The sequence below is a fragment of the Lynx rufus genome, unplaced genomic scaffold (genome assembly GCF_022079265.1).
Source record: "Lynx rufus isolate CCGP_SWC_20201006 ecotype Redwood Valley unplaced genomic scaffold, mLynRuf1.p SCAF_9, whole genome shotgun sequence".
Lineage (NCBI taxonomy): Eukaryota > Metazoa > Chordata > Mammalia > Carnivora > Felidae > Lynx > Lynx rufus.
In genome coordinates this window covers 46,667,980-46,681,953 of record NW_025814897.1, presented here as the reverse complement: position 1 = coordinate 46,681,953, position 13,974 = coordinate 46,667,980, and the positions used below count along the sequence as shown (strand labels likewise).

Here is a 13,974-nt window from a genome sequence, read left to right as displayed (position 1 = left end):
CATCTAACAAATCCACAAGGTTCGCCAATGTATATGACACATGTCAAGAGCCCAGATATACTAACACTTATTGGAAACAAACATTTTGGTCAAGTATACCAGTTATGGTGCCTTTCCCTAAAATTTTATCTGGTATGTCTCCAAATTTTGTCTGTTAAGTATCACAGCCTTATACATAGTTGGAGATAACTACTTATTTTCAGACCTTCACAATTTTTTTAACAATTAAAAAGAGCCCTTTAGGCTATAACTCATTGGAGTCTAGAATCATAATTACAGGATATTCCTAAATTAAACGATACCCAATGTTGGTACTAATTGGGTGAGAAGAACCACTGATTGAAATAAATATTCATCATATTAAATATTCATCAAGACTTTAGGACGCATCCAGACACTATGACTTTGTCGTTCTTCGAAATCCATCACGGACTATAGGAACCCGGTGGAAGACTACCTGGTTCAGCAAACAAGCTTTCGAAGAGGAGGGGCCCGAGTAGGCGGGTCTGGACAACCCAGCGCGAGAATACGCCCCAGCGCATGCGCACCTCTTAGCGGGTAACTTCCATTTGTTAGATGGGGGAGACAAGTGAGAGGCTCTCTACAGTTTTCCAACTCCTAATGACAACCAAAAGCTAGAGCTTCAACAGTTCCACGAATAACGTGAGAGAGTTGTCCTCCGAACTCAAGATTAAGGACGCTTGGCATATGCCGCTAAAGCAAGAGGTGACTTCTCGTATCTTCCCCCATCCCCTGGAACATTGGTGGTCTAGTCCATTCCACAGACTTTCGAGTCCTTGCAGCGGGTCGGGGATCGAAGGATTGGGCCGATTGCGGCTGAAACGTCTTTGGAAGGAGGAAGGGGGTGAGGGGGCATCCCTTTGAGTTCCGCTCCTCCTTTTTCGAGGCGGCAGTAGGGAAAGGGGACGTACGAAATACTGCTCTCGAAAGCTAACGGATCTTCACCTCTCCGTGCAAACTGCCGGGAGGGCGGCGGGAAAAGGGCAAGACGGGAGCAGGGAAAGGGAAAGAGCCAGGAAGCTGCGCGGGAGGGCGCGCACGCGCGCCCCTTTTTCAGCAGTGTGGCGGGGTCGCACGCACGCCCGCCTCGGCGGCTGGGCGCGGTTTGCGACAGTGGGGGGAGCGGTGGAGGTGGCGGCGGCAGTGGCAACTTTGCGGCAGGCTCCGGCCGGGCTTGCTTGACGGCGGTGTGGCGGAGGCCCCGCCCTAGGCGGCAGGAACCTGGAGGGAGGCGGAGGAATATGTCCGAGAGGGAAGTGTCGACAGCGCCGGCGGGAACAGACATGCCTGCGGCCAAGAAGCAGAAGCTGAGCAGCGACGAGAACAGCAACCCCGACCTCTCTGGAGACGAGAATGTGAGTGCAGCCCAGAGCAGTGTGGACGGAACTCTGGAATGAAAGTTTTAAATTCTTTTTAAACTGTCGGTGCGGGGGCGGGCGGGCTGCTTTGGGGGGGGAGGGAGAGGTGTCACCCGCAGGAAAACGCGGGCGTGGAGGAGAAAATCGAACTTGTCTCTATGTGGATTTTGAGCAGGGGCCGAGAGCAGGCAGAAACTTGGCGAAGGAGAGTGGTTTAAGAGAGCGTGGTGGGAGGAGGGTCTGAAGGGGTCTGCTCTGAGATCCTTTTGCGTGGTTGGGCAGTGTTTGGGCCTTCGGGAGATTTGGGGAGAGTGCGGATCTGAGATTCCAGTAGTTTAAAAGGCAAGTTAGAGTTTTTTCTGAGAAAGTTGGAAGGAGGAGCCAGAGTGTGTTAGTGACTTTTTAAGAGGAGTTTGGGGATTGTGTCACTTTCTTGACCCTTACATGCTGTTCAGGATGGGAAGAGTAGATAGATCTTCGTTTTAAGGGCTTTGGGTGACTCTTCTAAAGGTGGGATTTTATGTCTACTTCTGTCTTGTGGATGGGGATGGGGTGTGCCTGACAGGCGGCTTTTCTTCCGGAGGAGCAGAATTGAGAGGGTCGTCTTCTGAGTCGGAGAGGGAAGTCACCGTTGAAGTACTAAGAGTCGATTACTGTTCTGAAAATTTTTACTAAAATAAAGGGGACGACCTGGAAGATTTTAGGTAACAGTGGTAAAGGCAGATGTTTTTAGGTGTGGGCCAATGGCTTCGCAAGTGCAAGGTATTTTGGAATCAGACTTTTTTTTAAGCTCTGAAATGGATCTCCATAATCGTCTAGTGTTTAGGTAAGTCGCCAGTAATAACTAAAGTGACATTAATTTTAAGTTTATATCCAATACGATCAGCAAAATGTCTTGACAATTCAAAGGTATTACTGCATAGTGTGAACCTTCTTTTCATAATACATGGCAATAGAATCTGAATATATTTTTTAAATCTTTAAAGTGTTATAGGAGCGTGATGTAAATTCTTCATTTTCTCGTCCTTTTGGCTAGTTTTAGGAATAAACGCTATGATACACACCCCGTTCTTAAATTCTACATCATTACATCACCGACTGAAGGATATGTATGGCATGGGGTCATTACCGAAAGTTTCACTCGAGATGGGAAAGAATTATTTTTGCAGATAGAAGAAAGATGTTTGGGGAATTGTTAGTTCCAACTTAAAGTTTCTAGAAAGTTTAGGTGTTGAATCTTACCTCAAATCTTTTTCCTGTTTGTGCTTCTCAGTCTTATATATTACTTTCTAACATTGTTGACCTTCTTCATTCTAGTGCTTGGAACCTGTTTTATTTCTGCTTTTTAAAAAGTGTTTTCTGGGCAGATTAGGTTAGGAGTACAGATTGGATCCACATGTTTAAGTTAAAATTTCCAAATCTACTCCTTACTGGGTGCTTGACCTTGAGCAAGGTACTTGGTCTGGTTTCATCAGTTTCTTAGAAATGGGATTAATAATGGCCTTTACCTCAAGGAGTATTTGTGAGGACTAAAAGAGGTAATACAGGTAAAGTGATGAAAAGAGTGCCTGCCCCATAAGTACTATACAAGTGTTAGTTACTGTGAAGACTTAATGCTTCTGGCCCTTGCGCATACTAATCAAGTAGAACTGTAATGAAAATGCCAATAATCTAGACTGAGGAAAACTTCAGGGGACAAAGTAAATTGCAGGTTTTTGTTTTTGTTTTGTTTTTGGTAGACCCTTAAGGAGGATATATTCTTTGCACTCTAAAGCTGCTTAGAACCAAACAATGGAGTAAGCCTTTGTTTTGGTTCCCTGATTTGGGTAGGGACTTTAAACCTTTTTTGTGCGTTGGAACACTTCAATGAATCCTGGGTAGTCTTCTCAGAACAACATTTTAAATGTATAAAATACAATATATAAGATTATGAACAAAATAATAAAATTATGAAATACCTTAAAAATATTTTCAAAACAAATTTAAGATTTTTTTCATAAATTAAGTCCTTTAATATAAAGTGTTTAAAGAAAGTGCTTCTTTATTAGCACATTAAGTAACTAGATCTGGGAAGGTGTCTGGTAGTAATGATGGGCATAGGCAATTTTTTGAGATCTGCAACTACTAGCATATGATATAAAAATACTTGATTTCCACTGATGAGAAAGTCACAGCTACAGCAGTATGTTACCTTCATTTAATAGAAGAAAGTGCTAAATTTCAGTTAAAGATGGTGAACATTAAGCGGGTTTGTTTTGCCATTTAGGTTCAGACACCCTCTGAATTCCACCCAAGGACCTCAGATGTAGGACATAAGTTAGGGGGAAGCAATAAGGAAAAGCAGTAGAGAACTCTGTAGAAAAATTAGTTCAGAAAAAGCTAACAGGGGCAGTGGTCTTAACTCTTTGGAAACCAAATAGCGAAGAGAAGGCCAAAAGGAAGTGAGGAAAGAATGTGGTGTTTTTGAGTTGGAGTTAAGGTAACCTGAGCAAATACTACTGTGAATGTGAATCAGAGAATTGAAAGGACATATTTTAAGTATATATGTATATGCCATTTTATTGAATTGTTAAAGGTCTTATGACTGCAGAGTATGTAACTTTTAGAAGAGTACTAATGGTTGCCTAGCAGAGGGCTAAATCTGGAGACTTATCCTTTGCTTAAGCAACCTGTGGCAAGATTAAGGGACAAATTACTATCCCTGTTTTCTTGTTGGGCAAATGAAGATGGTAGTGCCATATCATCATTCTGTACTTTGAGGAGGGGCCAAAGTGGAAATCATCCTATACACAGATACTCAGCAAAGGTTTGATTTTAATTTAAAGATAAAATTAAAGCATTGCGACTTGCATTTCCATTTGATTCCTTTGTGATTTTCCTTTGGGAGGAGGTGGGTAAGTTAAGTGGTCAGTTAAAAAAACAAAACAGGGTTTTGTGTGGTTTCTTGATTAGCGGTTGAAATTCGGGCCAGAATGTAAAGAAGCTGGTGAATAAATGTCAGTTTTATTATTTCATTTCTCCAGTGTTAAAAGACAGTTTCCATAAAAACGGTAAGTGAAACATAATTTTCATTTTACTCATATGAGAGAACTGGGCAAGTGTAAGTCAGACCGTATACATTAAAGGAATGTAGAGGTGAAATTGCAAATGGAGACAAAAGTTTTTTTCCAGAGTAGAAGGGAAGATATTTTGAGCCTTTACCTTTGGAGACAGAATTTACAGGAGTGTAAGTTAGTTACCCACAATATAAAATGAGTTGTGAGGTTTAAAGGCAATGAAGAGGGCTAGAATATGATAACCTGGAAAGGTGCTATAGATAATGCATAGTTTTCCACTGAAAAACGGTTACATTCTACACTAGATGTTAACTCTGAAACTGTGAAGAGGGGGAGAAATAGAGATATAAACCATGATTTCAGCCTGGGAACTGAACTTAAAAGTTTACATTTTTTATCTGATTATATTTACATTAAAATTAAAATTCCAAATATTGAGCACCTGTTATGTACCATCTATCTAGTCTTTTCATCCAATTCAGTATATTCCAGAATAATTAGTGTATTTTTTAGAAAGGTAGGAACCATTTGAAGTTTTGAAGACTACCCCCCAAGAACAATTGTATAAAACCATACTGTTTTTAGGTGAGTTTGTATGGTATGAATTTTTTATATGCTTTTTGACACTCCAGTTAATTTTTACCCTTTTGTAAATATAACACCAGGTTTAGGAAGCAATCATTTAGAAATAGCCCCTAAGGCAGTGTTTCCTAGACTTGTTCTAATAGATGTTAACAGGCACTCTGCAAAAACAGCCTTTCTGTGGGATGAATTTAGGAGCTGTTGCCCTAAGGCAATAGGTTTAAATAAATCTCTTTATTCCAAAGAACATACTGGAATATGTAATCAAAGGAGGTAGTTAAATCTTAGATTAGAGGGCCATGAATGTATTTTGTGCACTGGAGATAGGGTATAAATTAAGTGAATTTTCATGGTTTCCTGCAGTCATTTCTACATTCGGAATGATTTTACTTTAATTATAGAGAGTTTCTGGAGTTCTATATAAGTATCATTATTACATAAGCGCTGTGAGGCAAATGTCACTTGTAAATAGCACAGAATATGTAGGATTTTATAAAGATTCTAAATGGTTTGTGTTATAATTAATTGGAATTTGAATAACAGGATTTTCAAAAACTACATCTAAAATAAGAGGCATCAATACTCCATCATCCTCAAAGGGCTACCAACCCCCGTGCTCCAAACAGAGCAGCGGTCAAATAAATTATGAAGACATGTAACATGTAGTTCAGTCAGATTTAGGAGTCACAGCTTGTTTTGAATCCCAGCAACCCTAGTAGCAAGAGACCTCTTAGGATCTCTAAACAACACTTTCTTATCTAACAGTACCTTCTGTGAAGAGCTGTAAAGATGAAATGAGCCATGTATTAAGGTGGCTGGCACAGACCAATGCTTTGTTATTTAAAGGCAGTATTATTCCCATTATTCTGATAAGCTTTTTTGTTTACATTGTTGCTGAAATCCACAAATCCTAAAGCGTAGCTAGTTTCCTTTATATCCTTATTTGGAGACAGGAATAAATTTTTGCATTTCTTACAGAATTTATTAATCACTGCTTTTAGGTCAATGAGCAGCTACCCTGTCATTTGCTGCTACAGTATTGCTGTTTCACGTAATTTTTCCCAATTTACTGCTTACAGGATGATGCTGTCAGTATAGAAAGTGGTACAAACACTGAACGCCCTGATACACCTACAAATACACCAAATGCTCCTGGAAGGAAAAGTTGGGGGAAGGGAAAATGGAAGTCAAAGAAATGCAAATATTCTTTCAAGTGTGTAAATAGTCTCAAGGTATGTGCTGAAAGACAGATCCTGTGGACTGAATGCTAGGCTTCAGAATTATTTCTCAGTGATAAACATTTTATGCTCAGGGTACTTTGTCAAGTTTAAAATTAGAGTGCTGTGAAGGGGTTTTTTTTGTAGCGTAGACCGCATAGTTATTACAGTCCATTTGTTTAGCTTTTTTTGTTTTGTTTTAATTTAAATGGGTAATACCTAGTACTGCATACAGGGTTTTCTTTATTGTTTGTATTAAGATAAAAGATTTTGGGATATGTTATTCTTCACATTTTGTTAAAACTTTAAAAACATAAAGCCATTTCCTGGTACCTGTTACTAAAAAGAACTGAATGTGACCCATTAACTTTCAGCACAAATTGAAACATGTTTTTCTGCAGGTTTTAAATATTTAATTCTTATCATTTGTCTTATTTGAAATTGTTTTCAAAGGAAAATGTGTAAATTAACTTTTTTGAATATTCAGTATTTGGGGAAAACAAGGTTTTGGAGTTATTTAAATTGCTGCTTCCTCAAAAGCATTTTCAGTTATAAAAAGGATTGATATTTATTTAAAATGTTTTCCTTTACATATTATTCTTTTTCTCTTTTTTAAATTTGGGAGTATTTTTCCTACACTGACAAAAATATACATTGTATTATCTTTTACGTATGTAAGTTAGAATCTTTCTAAATATAAGAATATATTTTTAGGTAAAGTATTGGGAAAGCATAAGAAGTTATGTGTCTAGGGAAATTATTTTCTTGTCGGTGTAGCAATATACATGGCTCAGTGTGTCAAATTATATTCTCTTAGAAGGAGAGAAATTAATATACTTTTTAAAAAAGCAAAGTGTCCATTAATAGTTTTGTGTTAATATTTAATTATCTTAACCCATTTAATTATCTTAACCCAGATAATATATCTGGAAGGTGTTGGTTTTGACTTTTTAAATAATTTGATTAAATATTTCAGAAGCCTAAAGCTGTGGCTTTTCAAAGGATGAGAAATGAAAGTTGTTAACACTTTAAAAGCGAGTGTGAAAGTTAATGTTCAGTGCCAGGAGATTGCCAGTAAAATTCTAAGGCTGAAAAATAATTTTTGTGAACAAAAGTGAATACTGTTGACCCTTGAACAACTTAGAGATTGGGGTGCTGTCACCTCTGCCCCCGTGCAGTTGAGAATCCAAGTTTAACTTTTGACTCCCCAAAAACCTAACCACTAATAATCCCTTGCTGACCAGAAGCCAATAACATACTTCACCAATAACATTGGTTATTGGTTGATCTTACCAATAACATAAAGTCGATTAACATGTATTTTGTATGTTATATGCTGCATTCTTACAGTAAAAATAAGCTAGAGAAAAGAAAAAGTTACTAAGAAAATCACAAGGGGGGCACCTGGGTGGCTCAGTTGGTTAAGCGTCCGACTTCAGCTCAGGTCAAGATCTTGCTGTTCACGAGCTCAAGCCCCACATGTTGAGCCCCAGAGAGTTCACGAGTCTGAGCTGTCAGCACAGAGCCTGGAGCCTACTTCTGATTTTGTCTGTCTCCCTCTGTGCCCCTCCCCATCTTGTGCTTTGTCTCTCTCTCTCTCAAAAATAAATTAAAACATTAAAAATACATAAAATAAAAATAAAATCTTAAAAAAAAAAAAGAAAATCACAAGGAAGAGAAAGTACGTTTACAGTACTGTAATTATCCAAAAAATCCGTGTTTAAGTGGACCTGTGTTGTTCAAGGGTTAACTGTATGTTTTTTGTATGCCTCCTTATAGCTTCCTAGTAACTGAAGTTACAGTCTATTGTCACCCCTGGTCCCCAGTGTTCCAGTATTCTTGTTCATGATAAAACTCCATGGGATATTTTTCTTTTAGGACCCAAAATCAAGATTATTTAAAGTTGTTTCTATAGGAATAATAGAAAGCAATGATTTGAATGGAGTTTGATATGCTTTGCTTTACAAGGGAAAAATTAAACCTAATAAAGTTTAGTGAGTGTTAGAGAAGCTATATTAACTCTTAGTGTATTTGTTCATCTCCTATTTCAGAAACATAAATTACGTCCTAAGAGATTAAATGCATCTACAATAATTAACCCAGTTTAATTTTGATTCAGAAGAATATGATTGAGTTTAAGTAAATAGAAGGCAAATCATGTTAATTCATAGTTGAGTGCTTGTTACCTGACCTCTGACTTAAATAGTAGCCTACATTTTTGGAGGGGGGAGGGGTTATAAGGGAAAACGGTCAGTTCACCATTCTTTTGTTTCTAAATTATAGTAATTTTTCTTATGATTATTTTACAGGAAGATCATAATCAACCATTGTTTGGAGTACAATTTAACTGGCACAGTAAAGAAGGAGATCCGTTAGTGTTTGCAACTGTAGGAAGCAACAGAGTGAGTGTTCAGGGGTCTGCTTGGCATTTGACTTGATTATTAGACTCTGGTATTATTATAATATTAAAGTGTGATGATTTTGAAGTAAATTTGGCATAGCTGGTTTGATGGTATTTATGTAAAAGTGAAGCGTTTTAGCGATTGTCAAAACTAGCTAAAATTGTTAAAACTAGTATTCATGACTGAAAATCTATCTTTATTTCATGTATTCCCAATTGTTCATGAAACAGATTTCTGTTTATATTTTGTCTTCATAAATATTTTGTTTTGCATGGCTGAAAGAATTGACTTCTGTTTTTGGAAGTGATTTAACTAGTTTATCATTTAAGATACAAAGTCTGTAGTTTTCTTTTTTTAATATTTTTTTTAATGTTTACTTATTTTTGAGAGAGAGAGAGAGAGAGACAGTGCAAGCGGGAGAGGGGCAGAGAGAGAGGGAGACAGAATCTGAAGCAGGCTCCAGGCTTTGAGCTGTCAGCACAGAGCTCAACGGGTTCGAACTGACGAACCATGAGATCATAACCTGAGCTGAAGTCGCAGGCTGGAGGCTTAACTGACTGAGCCACCCAGATGCCCCCAAGGTCTGTAGTTTCTTAAAAATAAACTTAATTAGTGGCTCTCTAAACACAAAGCATATATCCAGTAGATTTGTATAATAGTTATTGAAAGTATTTTAACGATTTTCAATAAACATCTGTGTTAGATTTGTTTTTATTTAAGGAAGCCAAAAGTATCTTGAACTGAGAGAAGTGTATGGAAGAAGCATGCTGGCACATTTTAACAGATACCATTATTTAACTTTTCAGTTAGACAAGGGATTCAACTGGTGGATAGCAATTTATTATTCTATTTAACTCTAAATAAATGGAGAACAGGAAGATTCCTTAGTGCTTTCCAGGGAGTCTCTGGAGTTATTAAATTGAAATCACCTCAAGGAAAAATTGTCCTCTTAACTTTGTATTAGCTAACATTCTGGGTATCCATTAATACTGTACTAGGAGTTAATGAGGAATAATGTAGAAATTTATTGTTGTATTTGGAAAAAGAAAAATGGAGGAAATAGATGAATTGGATATAGGTTGATAACAAATATAAGTCACTTCCTCTGCCTTTAGCCCAAGAGGTGAAGAGGAGTGAATCAGAGAGATGTTTTATACTTTGTTACTTTGAGTAAAAAAAAATGTTACGGTTCTTTAGTAATTGTGCTAAGCTTCTTAGGCAAAAAAGAACATGATTTAATGCACACTGTTTTCTGTATTTGTTTTTTGTTAGTGTTGGTATTCTGTTCTCAAAATTAACTTTATAACCAGGGACTGTCATCTCCATATTTTTGAAATGTCAGCATATTTCCAAATCACAGGAACACATATACATCTCTTCTGGGCTAGATCATTTTTTTCTAGATACCTATTTTCTAAAAAGTAAAATTTGACTTTAGGTAATTTCCTGGAAAACTTCCTTTAAGGAAGGTCTAATTACATTTAAGGCTCTGGTGCTTTACTAGGTTGTTGAAATTCTGAAAATTTGAAACTTGGCTACTACAGTTGATAACATGGGACAGCAGGGGTTTTTTTGGTGTTTAGCCAAATGTAGTTTGTGATATGTAGCCTGCCTATAGTTGTCTGGTTCCTAAGTTCTTTGAAAAAAAAAATTTGTGGGGAAAGTGATGTGGTTTCAAGAAAAGATTAAGGTTATTTTTCCTAGTTGGGAGCATACTGCATTGATTAATTTGAATCTACTTTAAGTAAGACATCACTGTAAACCTAAGATTATACTTCACTAACTTGGCCATGATAATATGAGAATTAGTATAATTTGTGCTCCAGTATGCTATTTTAAATATTCCATGCATTCTAACAAAAAGTATCCCTGTTATCATTTAAAATGACATTGAAGGGAGTGCACCTGGGTGGCTCAGTTTCTTGAGCTCTGCACTGACAGCATGGGAGCCTGCTTGGGATTTTGTCTCTCCCTCTCTTTCAGCCCCTCTCCCACTCACAATTAATCTCTCTCTCTCTCACTCAAAATAAACACTTAAAAAAATGACATTGAAGGCCATTACATAGCATATTGAATTATAAAAAGTTCTGTTTGGACTTCTTTTAAAAAAAAAATTACCTTCTAGGATATAACCTAGTTTAGCAGTCATATAAGGAATTTTTTAGACTATTAATGTAGAGCTTTTATTAACTTAATAGTGATAGGTGATTATTATAGAGTTACTATATTTTTAAAAAATTTTTTTAACGTTTATTTATTTTTGGGAGAGTGTGCACGTGTGTGCACACTGGAGAGGGGCAGAGAGAGAGAGAAAGACGCAGAATTGAAAGCAGGCTCCAGGCTCTGAGCTGTCAGCACAGAGCCCAACGCAGGGACTACAAGATCATGACCTGAGCTGAAGCTGGACGCTTAACCGACTGACCCACCCAGGCGCCGCTAGTTCTTATTTCTATTGAAATTATTAAGTTACTGCTAACACAACTATAAACTATAAAAAATGGAAAGAAATTTATTACAGTTAAATTGTATATTATGCAGATAGTATTAATTTTAGAATATATGGCAAATAAAAAGGACTCCCATACATCAGAAAGTTAGGGGCCCCTGGATGGCTCATTTGGTTAAGTGTCTGACTTGGGCTCAGGTCATGATCTCACAATGGGGGGGTCTGAGCCTCGTATCAGACTCCCAGCTGTCAGCACAGAGCCCACCTTGGATCTTCTGTCTACCCGTCCCTACTTGTGCTCTCACTTTCTCTCTCTCTCAAAAATAAGTAAAAGATATTTTTAATTTTTTTTAATGTTTACTTATTTTTGACAGAGAGAAAGACAGCATGAGTGGGGGAGGGGCAGAGAGAGAGGGAGACACAGAATCAAGCAGGCTCCACGCTCTGAGCTGTCAGCACAGAGCCTGGTGTGGGGCTCGAACTCGTGAACCGGGAGATCGTGACCTGACCCAAAGTAAGACGCTTCGCTTAACAAACAGCTGCTCAGGCGCCCCTAAAGAAGTTATTTTAAAGCAATAGTTTCTATAGTGTCTCTAAGACACATTTGTGACTAAGATGTTTCACAGGTGAAGAGAGTATGTTTTTGTATTTGAAATGAAATTTACCGTATTTTTGTTCTTATTAGGTTACCTTATATGAATGTCACTCACAAGGAGAAATCCGGTTGTTGCAATCTTATGTGGATGCTGACGTATCCTTTCCTGGGTTTTTAATATCTTTGGCTAAAGAAATTTCAATAAGTACACCAAAACTTTTCTAAATTAATTAGTTCCCTAAAGTTACTTTGTCCTTTCTTTACCCAGTGCTATTCCTTTACTGTCACAAGAGACTCCTTGTATTTAGTTTAATTTTCCTGATCCCTAGAAATGTATTTTAAGGTGGATATGAGGGAGGGGGGAAGGATGTCTGGAGATGTCTGGATGTTGGAAATCCAGTAGTAGAGAATGATAGCAAGAGAGTAGCTAAACCTCCTGCTTCTTTGACCTTGTGTAGAGTTTTATCATGTCAGGGTAGTTAATTTGATGAATTTGGGTTGATCAGAAGCTGTGACTGGCATTCATCCCAAGTATTTGAACAACAAAGCCTATAGGGAAAAAATAAACATGCAGTTTGTTTAGGAAATAAAATATTGCAAAACATGAGTATATAAAGAAAAAGAAAGGTTTAAAAAGCTGAAAGGTTAGACAGTCAAAGCTGTTTCTTTTAAGATCCATTTGAAAAAGCTAGCAAAAAAGAAAAAGCGAGGATATTCAGTCTTCCATCATTTATGTGGAAAGAAGTGCTCTGTAGCCTTACTGGGAAAGTCTCACAGGAAAAAGTGGAAAACTGAATAGTTGCTGATCTTTTTCTAGAGATGCATATTCAGAAGTATTGGGCTAAAACAGGGGTCAGCAAATTACAGCTTGTGGGGCTAGCTACCTGTTTGTGTAAATAAACTTTTACTGGTACACAACCATACCCATTCATTTACATATTGTTCATGGCTGCTTTCAAATGACAGTTGAGTGAAAGCATCTCTGAATAGTAATCAAATTGAGCGGAAGGACTGGTTTGTAAAAACTTGAGCGTTTCTTTGGAGCTTTCCTTGTACTGTACTATCATCGTTGACGTGTTTACTTTTCAAAAACAAATTATATTTCTTAACTGGCATTTCTTAGGCTGATGAAAACTTCTATACTTGTGCATGGACATATGATAGCAATACAAGCCATCCTTTGCTGGCTGTGGCCGGATCTAGAGGCATAATTAGGATAATTAATCCCATAACAATGCAGTGCATAAAGGTGGGTTTTTTTGGTTACATTGTAGATCTGCCCTGTTTTGAATGCACACTTGTGAAAACTTACTATTTTTTTTTAATTTTTTTTTTTTTCAACGTTTATTTATTTTTTTTTTGGGACAGAGAGAGACAGAGCATGAAGGGGGGAGGGGCAGAGAGAGAGGGAGACACAGAATCGGAAACAGGCTCCAGGCTCTGAGCCATCAGCCCAGAGCCTGACGTGGGGCTCGAACTCACGGACCGCGAGATCGTGACCTGGCTGAAGTCGGATGCTCAACCGACTGCGCCACCCAGGCGCCCCAGTGAAAACTTACTATTTTTTAATTTAAAACTAGTGGAATCAGTATCTGTATACTTTCTAACTTGATTTGTACTTTGCTTTTTTGCTTCCTTTAGACAAGTCTTTTGAGACCTTTGTCACATTTAGATAATACAAAGTAAGGAATAAGCAGGAAGTTTTTATTCGAAATTTTTAAAAAATAGAATAATTTGCCTCCTGCCTTGCCTTATTCAGAGAGTCTGGAATGAACTGTAGCGGAAGAGTAAGTCTTTTCCAAATCTTTTAATTAGGGATTTAGAGTCAAGGGCACCTTGTAAAGAACCAAAAGGTGAAGCCTAGGAATTTGATACCGAGAGAAGTTTTACAAACCTCTTTAAATCAGAAGTTTTTTAACCCTAGGGCACATTAGAATCACCTGAGGGTCTTTTAAATCCTTAGCTAGGCCTCAGCTAATCCAGTCAAATCAAAATACCTGCAGTTGGGACTTCAATGTCTTTTTTCTTTTTTTTTTCTTTTTTTTTTTAACCTTACTTTGTTGGGTATTTTAATGTGCAGCCAGGGTTGAGAACCAGTACTTTAAGTGAAACTATTTTTCCATTCTCTTAAGATTAACGAGAGAATTTATTGATTTAATATGAAAGTTGAATGTTATAAATTTATTGTAGCATTATGTTGGCCATGGAAATGCTATCAATGAGCTGAAATTCCACCCAAGAGATCCAAATCTTCTCCTGTCAGTAAGTAAAGGTAAGAGAAGCAAATGTTTCTTTAG

The 13,974-nt window shown here is 37.5% G+C and overlaps 1 protein-coding gene across 2 annotated transcripts in view; it reads left to right on the top strand.

The window, feature by feature from the left end:
* The first annotated feature begins 918 nt into the window (after nucleotides 1-918).
* The window catches only part of EED (embryonic ectoderm development), a 29,472-nt gene continuing 16,416 nt past the window's right edge, over nucleotides 919-13,974 (top strand). The window contains exons 1-6 of one of the 2 annotated variants that reach the window (XM_047071212.1): nucleotides 919-1,376; nucleotides 6,097-6,249; nucleotides 8,544-8,636; nucleotides 11,768-11,833; nucleotides 12,801-12,926; nucleotides 13,868-13,949. In XM_047071212.1, coding sequence (XP_046927168.1) covers nucleotides 1,263-1,376; nucleotides 6,097-6,249; nucleotides 8,544-8,636; nucleotides 11,768-11,833; nucleotides 12,801-12,926; nucleotides 13,868-13,949 — 634 coding nt within the window. In that variant the 5' untranslated portion in view covers nucleotides 919-1,262. The remainder of the gene's footprint in view (nucleotides 1,377-6,096; nucleotides 6,250-8,543; nucleotides 8,637-11,767; nucleotides 11,834-12,800; nucleotides 12,927-13,867; nucleotides 13,950-13,974) is intronic. The other variant, XM_047071213.1, reaches the window with a different exon arrangement.